Genomic DNA, 12,275 nt, shown 5'->3' on the forward strand with positions numbered 1-12,275 from the left:
GTGTCTGGGTATTTTCCTGCATGTGTGTCTCTGAGCCATGTGCATGCAGTGCCCACTGAGGTCAGAACCCAGGTCCTCTAGAAGAGCAGCCAGTGATCTTCACTGTGGAGCAGTCTTCTCCAGCCCCTCTAACCCTTTTTGTTTGTTTGTTTTGTTTTGAGATAGGGTTTCACTATGTAGTCCTGCCTGATCTGGAACTCTCTGTTAGACAAGGCTAGCCATAAATCTATAAACTACTTCTGCCTCTGCCTCTGCCTCCCAAGTACTAGGTGAGAGATGCGTGCCGCCATAGCTTCTATACTATTTTAAACAAATGAGACCATAATACATACTATTTACGCATCAGAAACTATCTCTAATCTTCTAGTGGTGTGAGTGTACATTCCAAAGACAGGAGAGCCTGGTCAACCTTTGCCCTCCAGTGCAAGTCCTTCTGCCATGAGGCCGTGGGAATGTAGGCTTAGGTGTGGTCCTCAAGCAGTTAGTCAAGCTTTCGTTGGCTTGATCATTTTCATACTCCACCTACTTCAGGAAGATGGGAAGCATCTCTCTGGTGCTGAGTACAAGCAGTGCCATACAGCCTGCTTTCTTGCCCTGTTGTGCATTGTGCTACATTGTCTCTCATTGTATGCTTGTGGCAGTTGTTTCCTGTCCCTTAACCTGGTTAAGGGACCAGAACTCTTTAGAGTGGTCCTCAAGCTAAACAGAAATTGTGACTTTAAGTCAATAAGGCCTGTTCATTGCTGGGTTAGTATATACCAGCCAGGAAGGGACAGTACAGACAGCCCTGACTGAGCTTGCTGCTCGCTTGGGCGACTTTCTTGATCCCTTCTGGCTTCAGTTGTGTGTCAATAGAGGCATCACTGCTGACTGATGAAGAGAACACGCTTCAGAAGCAGACATTTGGATTCAGGTTCTGATTTCAGCATGTCAGCATTGTAATTCCTGGGATATTCAGCACCTCTGTTCCTCAAAGCTTATAAATAAGTATATAAGAAATCTTAGGATAGTGCATGGTGAATGCCCAGAATTTGTTCGATTTTATCATCATTAGCCACAAGAGTATTTATGAGCTATTGTGAAACCTAATTCATAATGCTAGTTATATGCACCACAAATGCTAATTCGTTGACTTTAAAAAGACATTTTCCACTTATTTTTATTTTTTGGAAGGAAGTTTTTGTTTCTGGGTATCTGCCTTTATGGCAGCATTATTCTCACTACTAGAGATTGCTTCATTATTAGTTCTGTCTACTGGGGCGGAGGGGGTCATTTTGTTCTGAGTTTAGCATATCCAGCTGCCTGAACCTTGCCTTTCTCTAACTCTGACCCGAGTTGTTGGATATCTTGACTTTTTTCTAAATTGACCTCCATGTGGTCTCACAGAATAGTTGAAAAGAAGAGCTCTTCCCTCAAGGCCATGGATTACAGGTCTTTGCTTTTGAAAACAGTTAAGATTTTATTACTCACTCAAGTAAGTGGCTGGCCTTTTTGGTGTGTGCAGTGTAATCCTGTTCTGCCAGCATTACAGCTGCATACTTTATTAAGTCATCAGAAAGAATTGGCAGAGCTGAAGTGGGGCTGTGAGCCCTAGACACTTCAAAGCCATGGGTTTGAACCTCAGCACCACAAAAGGAAAAGGACAATAATTATAGCTGAGCAGTGAGGCCCCTAGCAGATCCTGCCTGCTTCCTGTGGATGCAGACAAAGAGAAGGGGGATTCTGACTCAACTGTTTAGCCTAGGCTAGTCTCACATTTGTAATCTTCCTGCCTCGCCTCTTGAATGCCTTGATTACAGGTGCGCAGGTCCACATTTAGCTAAACAGGAGCATCATTTTCTTTCTTTCTTTTTCCTTTTCTTTTATTCTGCCTGTTTTGTTAGATCCCAAACTAATATGCTAGGTAACTGCTTACTACTGAGCTATGTCCACAGCACTAAAAAAGAGTCACTAATGGCACCTTTCTCATTCTGAGGAGCTAAGAGTTGAGTTCCTGCACTTCACAGGGGGAAGCTGAAGCACACACAGAAGGATTAGACAGCAGCAGCCCAAGGTCACTGATAGTGCTAGAAGCACACCTCCAACGCTGCAGGCTTCTTCTGGAGCTTGTCCTACCTTCCCATGCTGATGCCTCTAATGTGCTCTCTAATAGAGAACCAAAGTGGGTAGGGTAGTTGTTTCTCACCAGTGACCTATTTCCTCTGGCTTCCTCACTGAACTTCTACATAGACTTTCCTTCCCTCTGAGCAGAATGTCCTCCCCAGTTCCCCTTTGTTCTTTCCCGGTCTTTGATTTCTGAAATGTGGCTGGGCCTGCTTAGCATGCTCAACAGTGCAGCAGGAAGTAGCTCCTGTGGCTTAGTGTGGATTAGCATGCTCAGCACTAACCAGTTTCTGTTTGAGGTTTGGGGCTTTAAAAGGCTTTGTAAGTCCTACTTCTCTCCTTTATGGAAGGGTGGGGGTGCAAATAAGCAGTCCTAATACAGTGCAGTTACTTCTGATGAAAGAGGGCTAGAAACAGTAGGTCCATGGAAGAAGACCCTTCTTATAATGAAGAAACAGTATTTAAGTCCAGACTGAGACTGAGGCTGTTAACAGACATAGCAAGCAACAGCTGCACTGAGAAAAAAGTGTGGCCAGTTGTGGTGGTGCATGCCAGTAGGATTTGCTGAAGGAGGTGGAGGCAGGAGGATGACAAGAAACAGTGTGATCACCAAAACTGTCCCACAAATGAGAGGTGTTTGGCAATGTTGTGTGTGTGATGAGACTGCACCCCTGAATGAGAGTGACTCCTCAAAGGTCAAAGCTAACAATCGCACTGAGTGTGGGAAACCAGTATTTTACACAATGGGATCTTTTTTTGTATACCAGAAAGATTTGCTTAGCTTACTATCAGAATTTATTCTTATGGTTCTTTGTCTGGAAGACTGTGTGTCTTGTTTGAAAGAACTGGAGGAGGAAGGAAGCCAGCCAACATGAATCCAATCCCTGAAATCCATTTAAAGATGGAGAAGAGACACCAGAGTGGCATCCATACTCCTATACACCCATCATACACACTCATAAATATTAAAACAAATGTAAGAAAATGGGCTGGGGTTGGAACTGGATGGTAGAGTGCTTGCCTAGCTTGCATGAGGCCCTGGATTCTATTCTCAGAACTGGCGGAAAAAAAACAAACCAAAAAACCCACCACTTTTTAATGTGTTTGGTACCCCTTAGGTACCAGCATCCCGATTGACATAGGCTTGGTTCTCTTAGGGGATGTGAGTGGCTGCTTCATCAGAGTTGGCTGCCTTATGTCTGGATGCCACAGCTTACCAGAATCTTCTTTTTGTTTCAGGTCTCTGTCCTGGGTTGCCCTGACCCAGTGGTGCATGAGATTGCCTATCAGTATGGGAAAAACGTTGGAATAGCTTTTCAGGTTGGTTTGCCTGTTTGTGGGGATGGTGATGTGTAGGCATAGCCTGCATTAGCCTCAGTGTAAAGAGTTCAAAGCAGGGAGGACAGTGGGTGTGACTCATCTCTCCTTTCACCAGCTCATAGATGATGTATTGGACTTCACCTCATGTTCTCACCAGATGGGCAAGCCAACATCAGCAGACCTGAAGCTAGGCTTAGCCACCGGTCCTGTCTTGTTTGCTTGCCAGCAGGTAGGTTTGATTATCTTTGAAACACAGCTGAGGAGCTCTATGGAACTAATATCTTTAGGCACAGCTGGTAAAGTATGAGATTAAGAACAGCTGGAGGCATTTAGATAAGGGACCACAGATTTTATCCTGGTTTCATAACTGAGATGTTTGGGTGGTAATTATACTTCTATAAGCCTTATCAGTGAAATACAGATTATAATCTCAGTTGTTGTGAGGGCTAGTTGATAATACTCATTATCTTGTAGATCAGAAAGTGCTGTGTGAATTTAATATATTTTGGGTGTTGCAACGTTGATGACTGTGTGTGCCTCAAAGCCTCTTAAAGGTACAGGAAATGCCAAGGGTGTCTGTCTGAGAACTGATACATTCTAGGAGTTTAATGGAACTGTGTGCACCCTGAGAGAAGCCTGGGAGCCTTAGCCATTGCTAAAAAGAAGTCCATTCAATGCACCAGAACCACATAGTTCCTTCCTTTTCCAGGTTGGGAGACTGTCAAGGAAGTAAGGAAGCTGCTTTCCTTGTCGTCCTTAATAGATGAGATGCTTAGGCAGCCTCAAAGATGCTGCAGTGACTGTCAGAGCAGCCTTTTCATAGCTGCTTTTGGACCCTAGCCATAGGCTTTTGGCTATGCCAAATGCTACTTGGAATAAATGAGCCATTAGCTGTGAGTGGGTATCTTTAAAACAAATATCCATCTGAGTGACATTTAATTGGTTATTTATCAGTGTGGTAAGATGATCACCAACTACCTTTTGAGTCTAAAATTTTTAAAACTTTTATCAGTGTTCTTATAAATTTTACTTATATTCTTTCTTTAACATGTAAGTCATAACTTCTCTAGCACTAAGTAGCTCCATTTTGATATTAAAACCAATGACCTTCCTTTTGATTCATTTCTGATTCAAGAAAAGGCAGAGATGATCTTTCACCCTCCTATCTAGCGGACACTATGGGTGATGGTGACTCATCTAGGGAGGCCAATGTCTGGATGACTGGATTGGATCCCATGGACAGTCTCGGTCAACTGAAGAATAAAGACTGGAACAGAGATGCTGGGGCACTCGGAAACTTCTGTCCTCGTTACCACACTCATAACTGTGAGGTCAAGTGAAGAGAAAAGTGTGCAGTTCTGATACAGCAGCACAGTCCTGTAAACCCAACATCCAGAGGCTGATACAGGAGGATTATAACTTGGAGGACAGTCTGAGCTACATATATTTAACATTTAGACATTTAACAAAAAACTAAAAACTCTCAGAAATAGAAAAAAAGAAAAAAGAAAGACAACAAAATATAGGCATGCTATGAATGGTGGGTCCCTTCTCCCATGAGACTGAGACTTATTAACTCACTACCCAATATTTAGGAAGATTACTAATATATATGCCAAGTTTAAAAAGTTTTAAGAAAACCTTTTGTACATTAAAGTTTTAGTAAGGAACATTTTCTGTTATGCCATAACCCCCTACACACACCCAGTACTCTGAGCCATGTATATAAATGTGTATAATGAAAGTATATCTGATAATAGAGAAATTAGTCATTGGCCAGCATTTGTTGTGCAGTTACAGATCTTCTTCTCAGTCACAGGTTAGTATGCATGAGTAGAGGACCGTTCAGATAAAGCTCAAGTTCATTCTCAAAGCCAACTAGCTCAGTAAAGATTCAGTTAGGCCCTGAACCTTTCCCTGATTTAGTCTATAAAGAGTTTTGGTTTGTTCTGCTTTTAGAAATCTCAACAATTGTAAATACTTGTCATGAGCTCCATGAGACAAGTGGAATAGACTGGCTTCTTTTGATTGTTTCATTACGTTATTTCTAAAGAACCACAGTTTACTTTCCTCTACACAATGGATTAATAGCTGATTATGCATTCAGATATAATGGTACAAAGTGGGAACAGAAACAATGCACAGCTCTTATAGTTGACCTGCCTATAATTCACAGCAGATGGGAAATTGCTAAGGCTTTATATTTGCTTGTCTGTCTGGTTGGTTGGTTGGTTGGTTGGTTGGCTGGTTAATTGTTCTTGAAGTAGGAGCAAGGAAAAGGAACAGAAGGTTGCCCAAACTATGGTTTTTTGTGTGCTTACTGGGAAATCCCAGAATCACAAGTCACCCAGTTATTCTGACCAGACAGCACTTTCCCCAGTTTGCCTGTGAGGCAATGGGAACAAGTTATAAGGCATAGTGCAACCCCCAAAAGGAAACATGATGAGGCTAAGCAGGAACTGACTTTGGACAGGACTCATTTCACATTCTGGCACATGGGTCAAAAATTAATCAAATATATATTTATACTTAGTCAAGCATGTATTTACAAGTTGTTCTCAAAACACTGAATTTAGGATCTTTTATGGATTATACTGTTAAAAAGAGGTTCTTAGCAAGAAATCTGTCAAAAGTTCATATGCTTAAAATAACTTTGGGTAAATCAAGTTCAGAAAATAATGCAGGATTATACAGTATCTTGCTTTAATAAAACCGTGTTGATTTTAGTTTATGAAGGATTCTTTCTTACATTGCCCTGCTCTCACAGTTCTGCTTTGTGGTAGATAACTGTTATATAAATGAAAATGATGCGCATGTCTGGCCAAAACAGAACATCTGGTAGATGGCACAGAAGGCCATCTTTTTCAGGTCTTCTAAGTCTGGCATTTCATTTTACTATACTTGATTACTCCTGCGACTAACAGTGTGGATAATAGTACCCACAGACCAGGTAACTGGTCGGTCCTAGCACTGAAGATACACTGCATACTATATCCATCACTATTCTTAGTGAATAACATATACATTTACTAGAGTACTTGTAAAGTATTTGTAAACCTTTCCCATGGGCTGGTGTCCACAGATTTGTCTTTGAACTAATCCATCTGTGTAACACTGAAGGTCTTGCTCTGAGATCCTAGGTCTTCCCCAAACTGATGGCAGTCTTCTTGACTCAGCCTCCCAAGTACTAAGGTAATAGCCATGTCCACCAAACCTGGCTTGCCTTTTCCTTTTTAATGTGACATGATAAGTAATCTTAACATTATTTGCTGGGCTAAAAACTGTTTGACTGATTCTCCTATTTTTGAAACCTTGGGAAGGATTTCCTGATGGCCACTCTTCAGGCATTGTTCCTGATGGCCAAGGTGTTTTCAGGAGGCTATCGCTCCGTGGTAGACTTGCCTAACATGTATATGGTCCTGGGTTTGATTCTTAGTGTGCATGTATGCAACACACACACACACATACACACACACACACACACACACACACACACACACACACACACACACACACAATGTTCCAGGATTTCTGGAGAGGTCCCAGTGATGATAGTATATTAGTATATGCTTGTATAGGTGCTTATATTTTCTTCAAGAGTAAAAACTTGGGCTCCGTTGGTAGAGTACTTGCCTAGCATGCACAAATCCCTGGCATCCATCACCAACACTTGGAAGGTAGAGGCAGAAAGACCAGGAATTCAAATACATAGTGAGTTTAAGACCATCCTGGGCCACATGAGATTCTGTCAAACAAACAAACAAAAATCCAGAAACATTGTCGAAGACCTTATTCACAAGTGCAAACCAGAGCCAGAGGCAGATGTCTATAATGGAACTGTACACAGAATCTATTGGAAATAAGAAATATATTTATCCTAAACAAACAAGTTTCCATCCTTTTTCTTTAGAATGCCTTATACATTAACTCAGAAACATCTACCTGAATTTGCTATGCTATCTCATACTTCATGATTTTCTTAGAATATAAATTCTTGTTAAAGTCTGATCACACATTTTCTGCAGTATGGTTATAGTAATGTCTGACCATTATTTTTGCTGTTTGTGATGCCCCAGAAGGTAAAGAATTGATTAGCAATATTTGTCCTTTTTTTCTCTTGCTTAGACTTGCTGGTTCCCTTCCCTAAAGATAATGTTTAAACATGTAAATGTGGGAAAGTAAAACACAGTGATATCCTTCAGCTTGGAAAACACTGTGAGAAAATTGTCTGGCTTTTTATATCCCATCTATGTATTTGTTTTAAATCTTCATATTAAATCTTTTGTGACATGAAAATGTTTGTGAAACACTCAGAAACAAAATAGTAGTTTACTTTCTTGGTGAGGTTATATTAGTTTAAAAGTTCTTTTTAAAAACTTTCCTTTCATCTCCTTGTTACTTGATAAGTCACTAGACCTAAATGTCAGGCTGTAGCCATCTTTCCAACTGCCACCACCAGCCCCTGCACCAGATGCTCAGGCTTCTGCTATTATGGTGACTCTTTGGGGCCAACTCATCCCAGTGCACTGATCACCCTTAGTTGTGTGGACAGATTTCAGAGTTAAAATCCTATTCACTTACACAATGTTTTCCTACTTGTAAAACAGCATGAGCAAGCAAAAGACAAAATAATAAAAACTGTCTTCTCACTGAATCTGGGGCAAGAATCATCTTCCTGTTTCTCACTTCTTCCTCACATGTATGGGGGGTGGGGGAGACAGCCTTCCAGAAGTTTGATATTTGCATATTAAAATCTACAAGCTATTATTTCAAAGGAGGACCATGATCATGCTCATTGCAACTTCTTTGTTTGGTGTTTTGACAGTAAAAGCATCAGAGAAACTACACAATCAGCCTATTTTATCACACATGATTCATACTGAAAAAAGAAAAGCTCATATATCAAAAGCAGGGTAGTTTACTAGATACCCAAGACAGTGTCACATCTGCTTTAGGATATAGCCTAGAAATAACAGGTGGGGGTGAGTGAGGTCTTTAAAAACTGAAAGAAATGCCTAAAGATTTGACTTTAACCACCAAAATTATGATTCATTTCTTGATTTATTAACATGGTTTTATAAGTAAAATTTTATTCTTAAAAGACTGGTAACTAATACAAATTAGTACTTAAGAACTAATTCATTGCTGGCTCCTTAAATTCTGTATACATTAGCTGCCTTTACATGTTGACAACTTTGTTCTCAAACACATGCTTTTGTAGAAAAAGAATACTGCTCCTTATCATTTGGTTAGGGCTTCTCTTGTGAGCCCTGTTTTTCCTTTTGCAGATTCCATGGTCACTATTACAGGACAATTTATTTCATCCTTCAGCCATAGTGTCAGGGAAACTGCTGTAAGCTTGGATGTTGAGTGAACACACCCTGCCTCTTCCTCCATGAACTGCAGACTACTAGAAATGAGAGATTTCAGACTAAAAAGGCTGACATCAGCTGGGGTGGTTGCTGGCAGAACCTGAACACGGAGCTTGGATCTAGACATGATGTATTTGTTGTCCTGGCTTTGTCCTAAAGAATTTCAGTGTAGTGGAGAGGCTCTTTAGATTGTGTGTCCACACAGCAGGGAGACCAGTGGCTGAGTCGACTTTGCAGGAGTTAGTTCTCTCCTGTTGTGAGTTGAGGTCAAACTCCAGCCATCAGACCTGTGGCACCTTCACCTTTTTTCATTCTTCCTCTTTTTCTCCTATTAGTTTGTGCTATATTGAATTCGTTCTTGGACCAACCATTGAACTAGAAAAACAGAATTTCTTCCCCTATGAAGTCTCCAAGTCTATGAGTTTTTGTTTTTGCAGTGTAGCGATCTCTTTTTATAACTCAGGACATTGATCTGGTTGATGGATACCCCTATATCCTCTAATCCAATGAATCTCAGCTTTGCTATGCATTAAAGTATCAGGGAAGTCCTGGTAATCATGACATCAGTATAATCATATTCATTGGGAATGTGATCTAGGCACTTGATGCAACCCCCACTGCCAGTGCCCCATACACATGCAAATGGTTTCAGACAATCTCTAGTTCCTAACCTCTTCCTAAACCAGTGGTCTTCCAAATGTGGTCCTAGACCAGCAGTATCCAACATCACCTGGATATTCAATAAGGCATTCCCAACCCATATCCTACTGAATTAGAGCTTGAAGTACAGTACTTTGTCCTCCTGAAACACAGGAGGCAGTTGGAGGCAGAAGAGAGTTCAGATCTTGTGGAAGTGGAGTTATGGGAAGATTGTAGGCTGCATGATGTGGGCGACATCTAATACAGGTTCCTGCAAGAGCACCAAGTACTCTTCACTACTGAGCTGTCTCCAGCCCCATTTCTGGTTTTGTTTATTTTCTATATAGTTACAAACAGGTATTAAAGTGCTCCATTCCTCCAGGAACAATGAACAGGTTTCCCTTCTTTTTGGTTAGTTCCCAGAAATGAATGCTATGATAATGAGGCGGTTCAGTGTGCCAGGGGATGTGGACAGAGCCCGGCAGTACGTCCTACAGGTAAGGCTACTGTTGGTGCGTGTGTGCCCAGCACCTATATGGAGGTCAGAGGCAACTGCTAGAGTTTTCCTACTGTGTGTGTCCCAGGGACCAAGCAGGCTTGGCAGCAGGCACCTTTTACTCACTGAGACATCCTGTCCAATCCCACCCCCCAGGTAGGAACATTTAAAACTACAGAAAGCAACAGCAGGTACAGTTACAAAAAAATATTTTAGATACAGGGCCAAGTTGGTCAACCCTTGCTTGATTTGACAAAAACTAAGGAAGGAGCTCATAACGCTCATCACACACCCACATGCACGCGCGCGCGCACACACACACACACACACACACACACACACACCAACTTTCCTATTGGTTCTCACCTTGCACTATGTGAATCCTAAAGACTGAATTCACTTAGGCATGGCAGTGAGCTCCCTGACCTGCTGAGCCATCTCATAAGCCAAAGAAAGCCCAATTAATACAGTTTCTCTGTCAAGTTATTCAGTGATACTCCTATGTAGGCAAGGCTAACTGAGACCTGCTAGTCTGGAATAAGCTTTCTGTATCCATGAATATCAGCACTGTCCTCTTGTTTGGGACTGGCCTCAACCCTGTCCAAAGCCTACTTCCTATAGCTAGACAGTTACAATAGCCTACTTATAAATGACCTTTCCTACTAAAGGTAAGTGGGTCACTAAAAACAACTTGAAACCAACATAGTGAGCTATACATTTATGAGGGTTTTTCTTTTAAAGGGAGAGCCATTTACCCTGTTCGGGACCTTGTTTTAAATGTATTGCTGTATATCTTCAGAACTTCTCACAGGTGCCCAAAGTTTTATTTTTGAAAATGAATTATTTCTAGAGCCAATGAGATAAGTATTTCCAGTACCAGTGAGTAAAGGTACTTTGCTGTGAAGCCTGACGACCCGAGGGACCCATATGGTGGAAGTAGAAGGTTCTCGCAAGTTTTCCTTGAAAAATCCATGCATGCACACTTGAAAAAACTATACAACTGTAGTAGAGTCTATAAAGTTAACAAATTATTAAAACAAGACTTTTTAAAATTCCCCAGTGCCAGGTACTAAACAGAGCTTTGCATGTTAGCAAATGCTCCACCACTGAGCATCTCCTTTACAGCCCATTATTTAACTCAAACAAAACAGAAAATAATCCCAAGAACTGGCTGACAAATGGGATTATATATAAAATCTTATGTGTGAACGACAGCATGCACAATAGAAAAAATATTACCAACTATACAGACAATATATTTAATACCCAAAATAATTAGAGAACTCCAAAAAGTAAACACTAAGCATTCACTAAGTAGGCTAATGAACTAAACAGATGAGTCTCAAAAGAAATACAAATGGCCAGTAAGTATTTGAAAATGTGTTCAGCATTCTTAGCAATTAAAATTGAGATCCATCTTGCCCAACATCAGAATGGCTGTGATCAAAACAACAAACAAGCTAGGCGGTGGTGGCAGAGGCAGGCGGATCTCTGTGAGCCTGGGCTACAGAGTGAGTTCCAGGAAAGGCACAAAGCTACACAGAGAAACCTTGTCTCAAAAAACAAAAAAAAACCAATAATAAACACTGAGGGGGGTGCAGGGTAAAGGGAACTGTTATTTACTATTAACAGGATATAAACTCACATAGCCACTCTGGAAATCAGTGCAGAGAACTACCATATGACCTAGCTGTACCACTCCTGGCAATACATCTTGTGGACTCTTAAGACAGCCTACAATCAGATATACTTACAGTCCATGGTTACTGCTGGACTGTTTACTGTAGCTAAGATGGAACTAACCTAGTTCTGCACAAACTTACGAATAAAGAAAATGTGATACATGTGCACAATGGAAGTTTATCCAGCCATAAGGAAAAATGAAGTCAGAGCTGGAGACAGAGCGTACTGTTCTTCAAAGACATGTATTTGGTTCATAGCACCTATGTCTGGTAGCTAGCTCAACTGCCTGTGACTCCAGGTCCAGGAGCTCAGATACCTTCTTCTAGTCTACATGATGCCTATGGTCCACATGTATATACCCCACATACAGGCATACACATTAATTTTTTAAATGTTTAAAAATTAAATATATTTACAGGAAAACCGCCAGAACTAGAGATCAGTATGTTAGGTAAAATAAGTCTCAAAAAATTCTCATAAGCAGATACTAGACTTAAATTTGTACATGTGTAAATCATAAAAGAAGAAACAAGACCTTAAGTGGGGGAGGAAGAGTTAATGGGATACATTTACATAAAAGCAGCAAAGGGTAACATTGAGAAAAAAGACCAGTAACAAATGGTGATTAGGCACATCAGCAGGAGGAATCAATAAGAGAATCT

At 40.9% G+C, this 12,275-nt stretch overlaps 1 protein-coding gene across 4 annotated transcripts in view; it reads left to right on the plus strand.

Annotated features, from left to right (window-relative positions):
* The window catches only part of Pdss1 (decaprenyl diphosphate synthase subunit 1), a 49,539-nt gene that overhangs the window by 35,640 nt on the left and 1,624 nt on the right, over positions 1–12,275 (plus strand). For 3 of the 4 annotated variants that reach the window (XM_036187701.1, XM_036187702.1, XM_036187705.1), the window contains 3 exons: positions 3,343–3,423; positions 3,539–3,652; positions 9,851–9,931. In XM_036187701.1, the coding sequence (XP_036043594.1) occupies positions 3,343–3,423; positions 3,539–3,652; positions 9,851–9,931 (276 nt within the window). Of the gene's footprint in view, positions 1–3,342; positions 3,424–3,538; positions 3,653–4,558; positions 4,902–9,850; positions 9,932–12,275 lie in introns of those variants that run through there. The other variant, XM_036187704.1, reaches the window with a different exon arrangement.

Source organism: Onychomys torridus, chromosome 5, assembly GCF_903995425.1.
Source record: "Onychomys torridus chromosome 5, mOncTor1.1, whole genome shotgun sequence".
Lineage (NCBI taxonomy): Eukaryota > Metazoa > Chordata > Mammalia > Rodentia > Cricetidae > Onychomys > Onychomys torridus.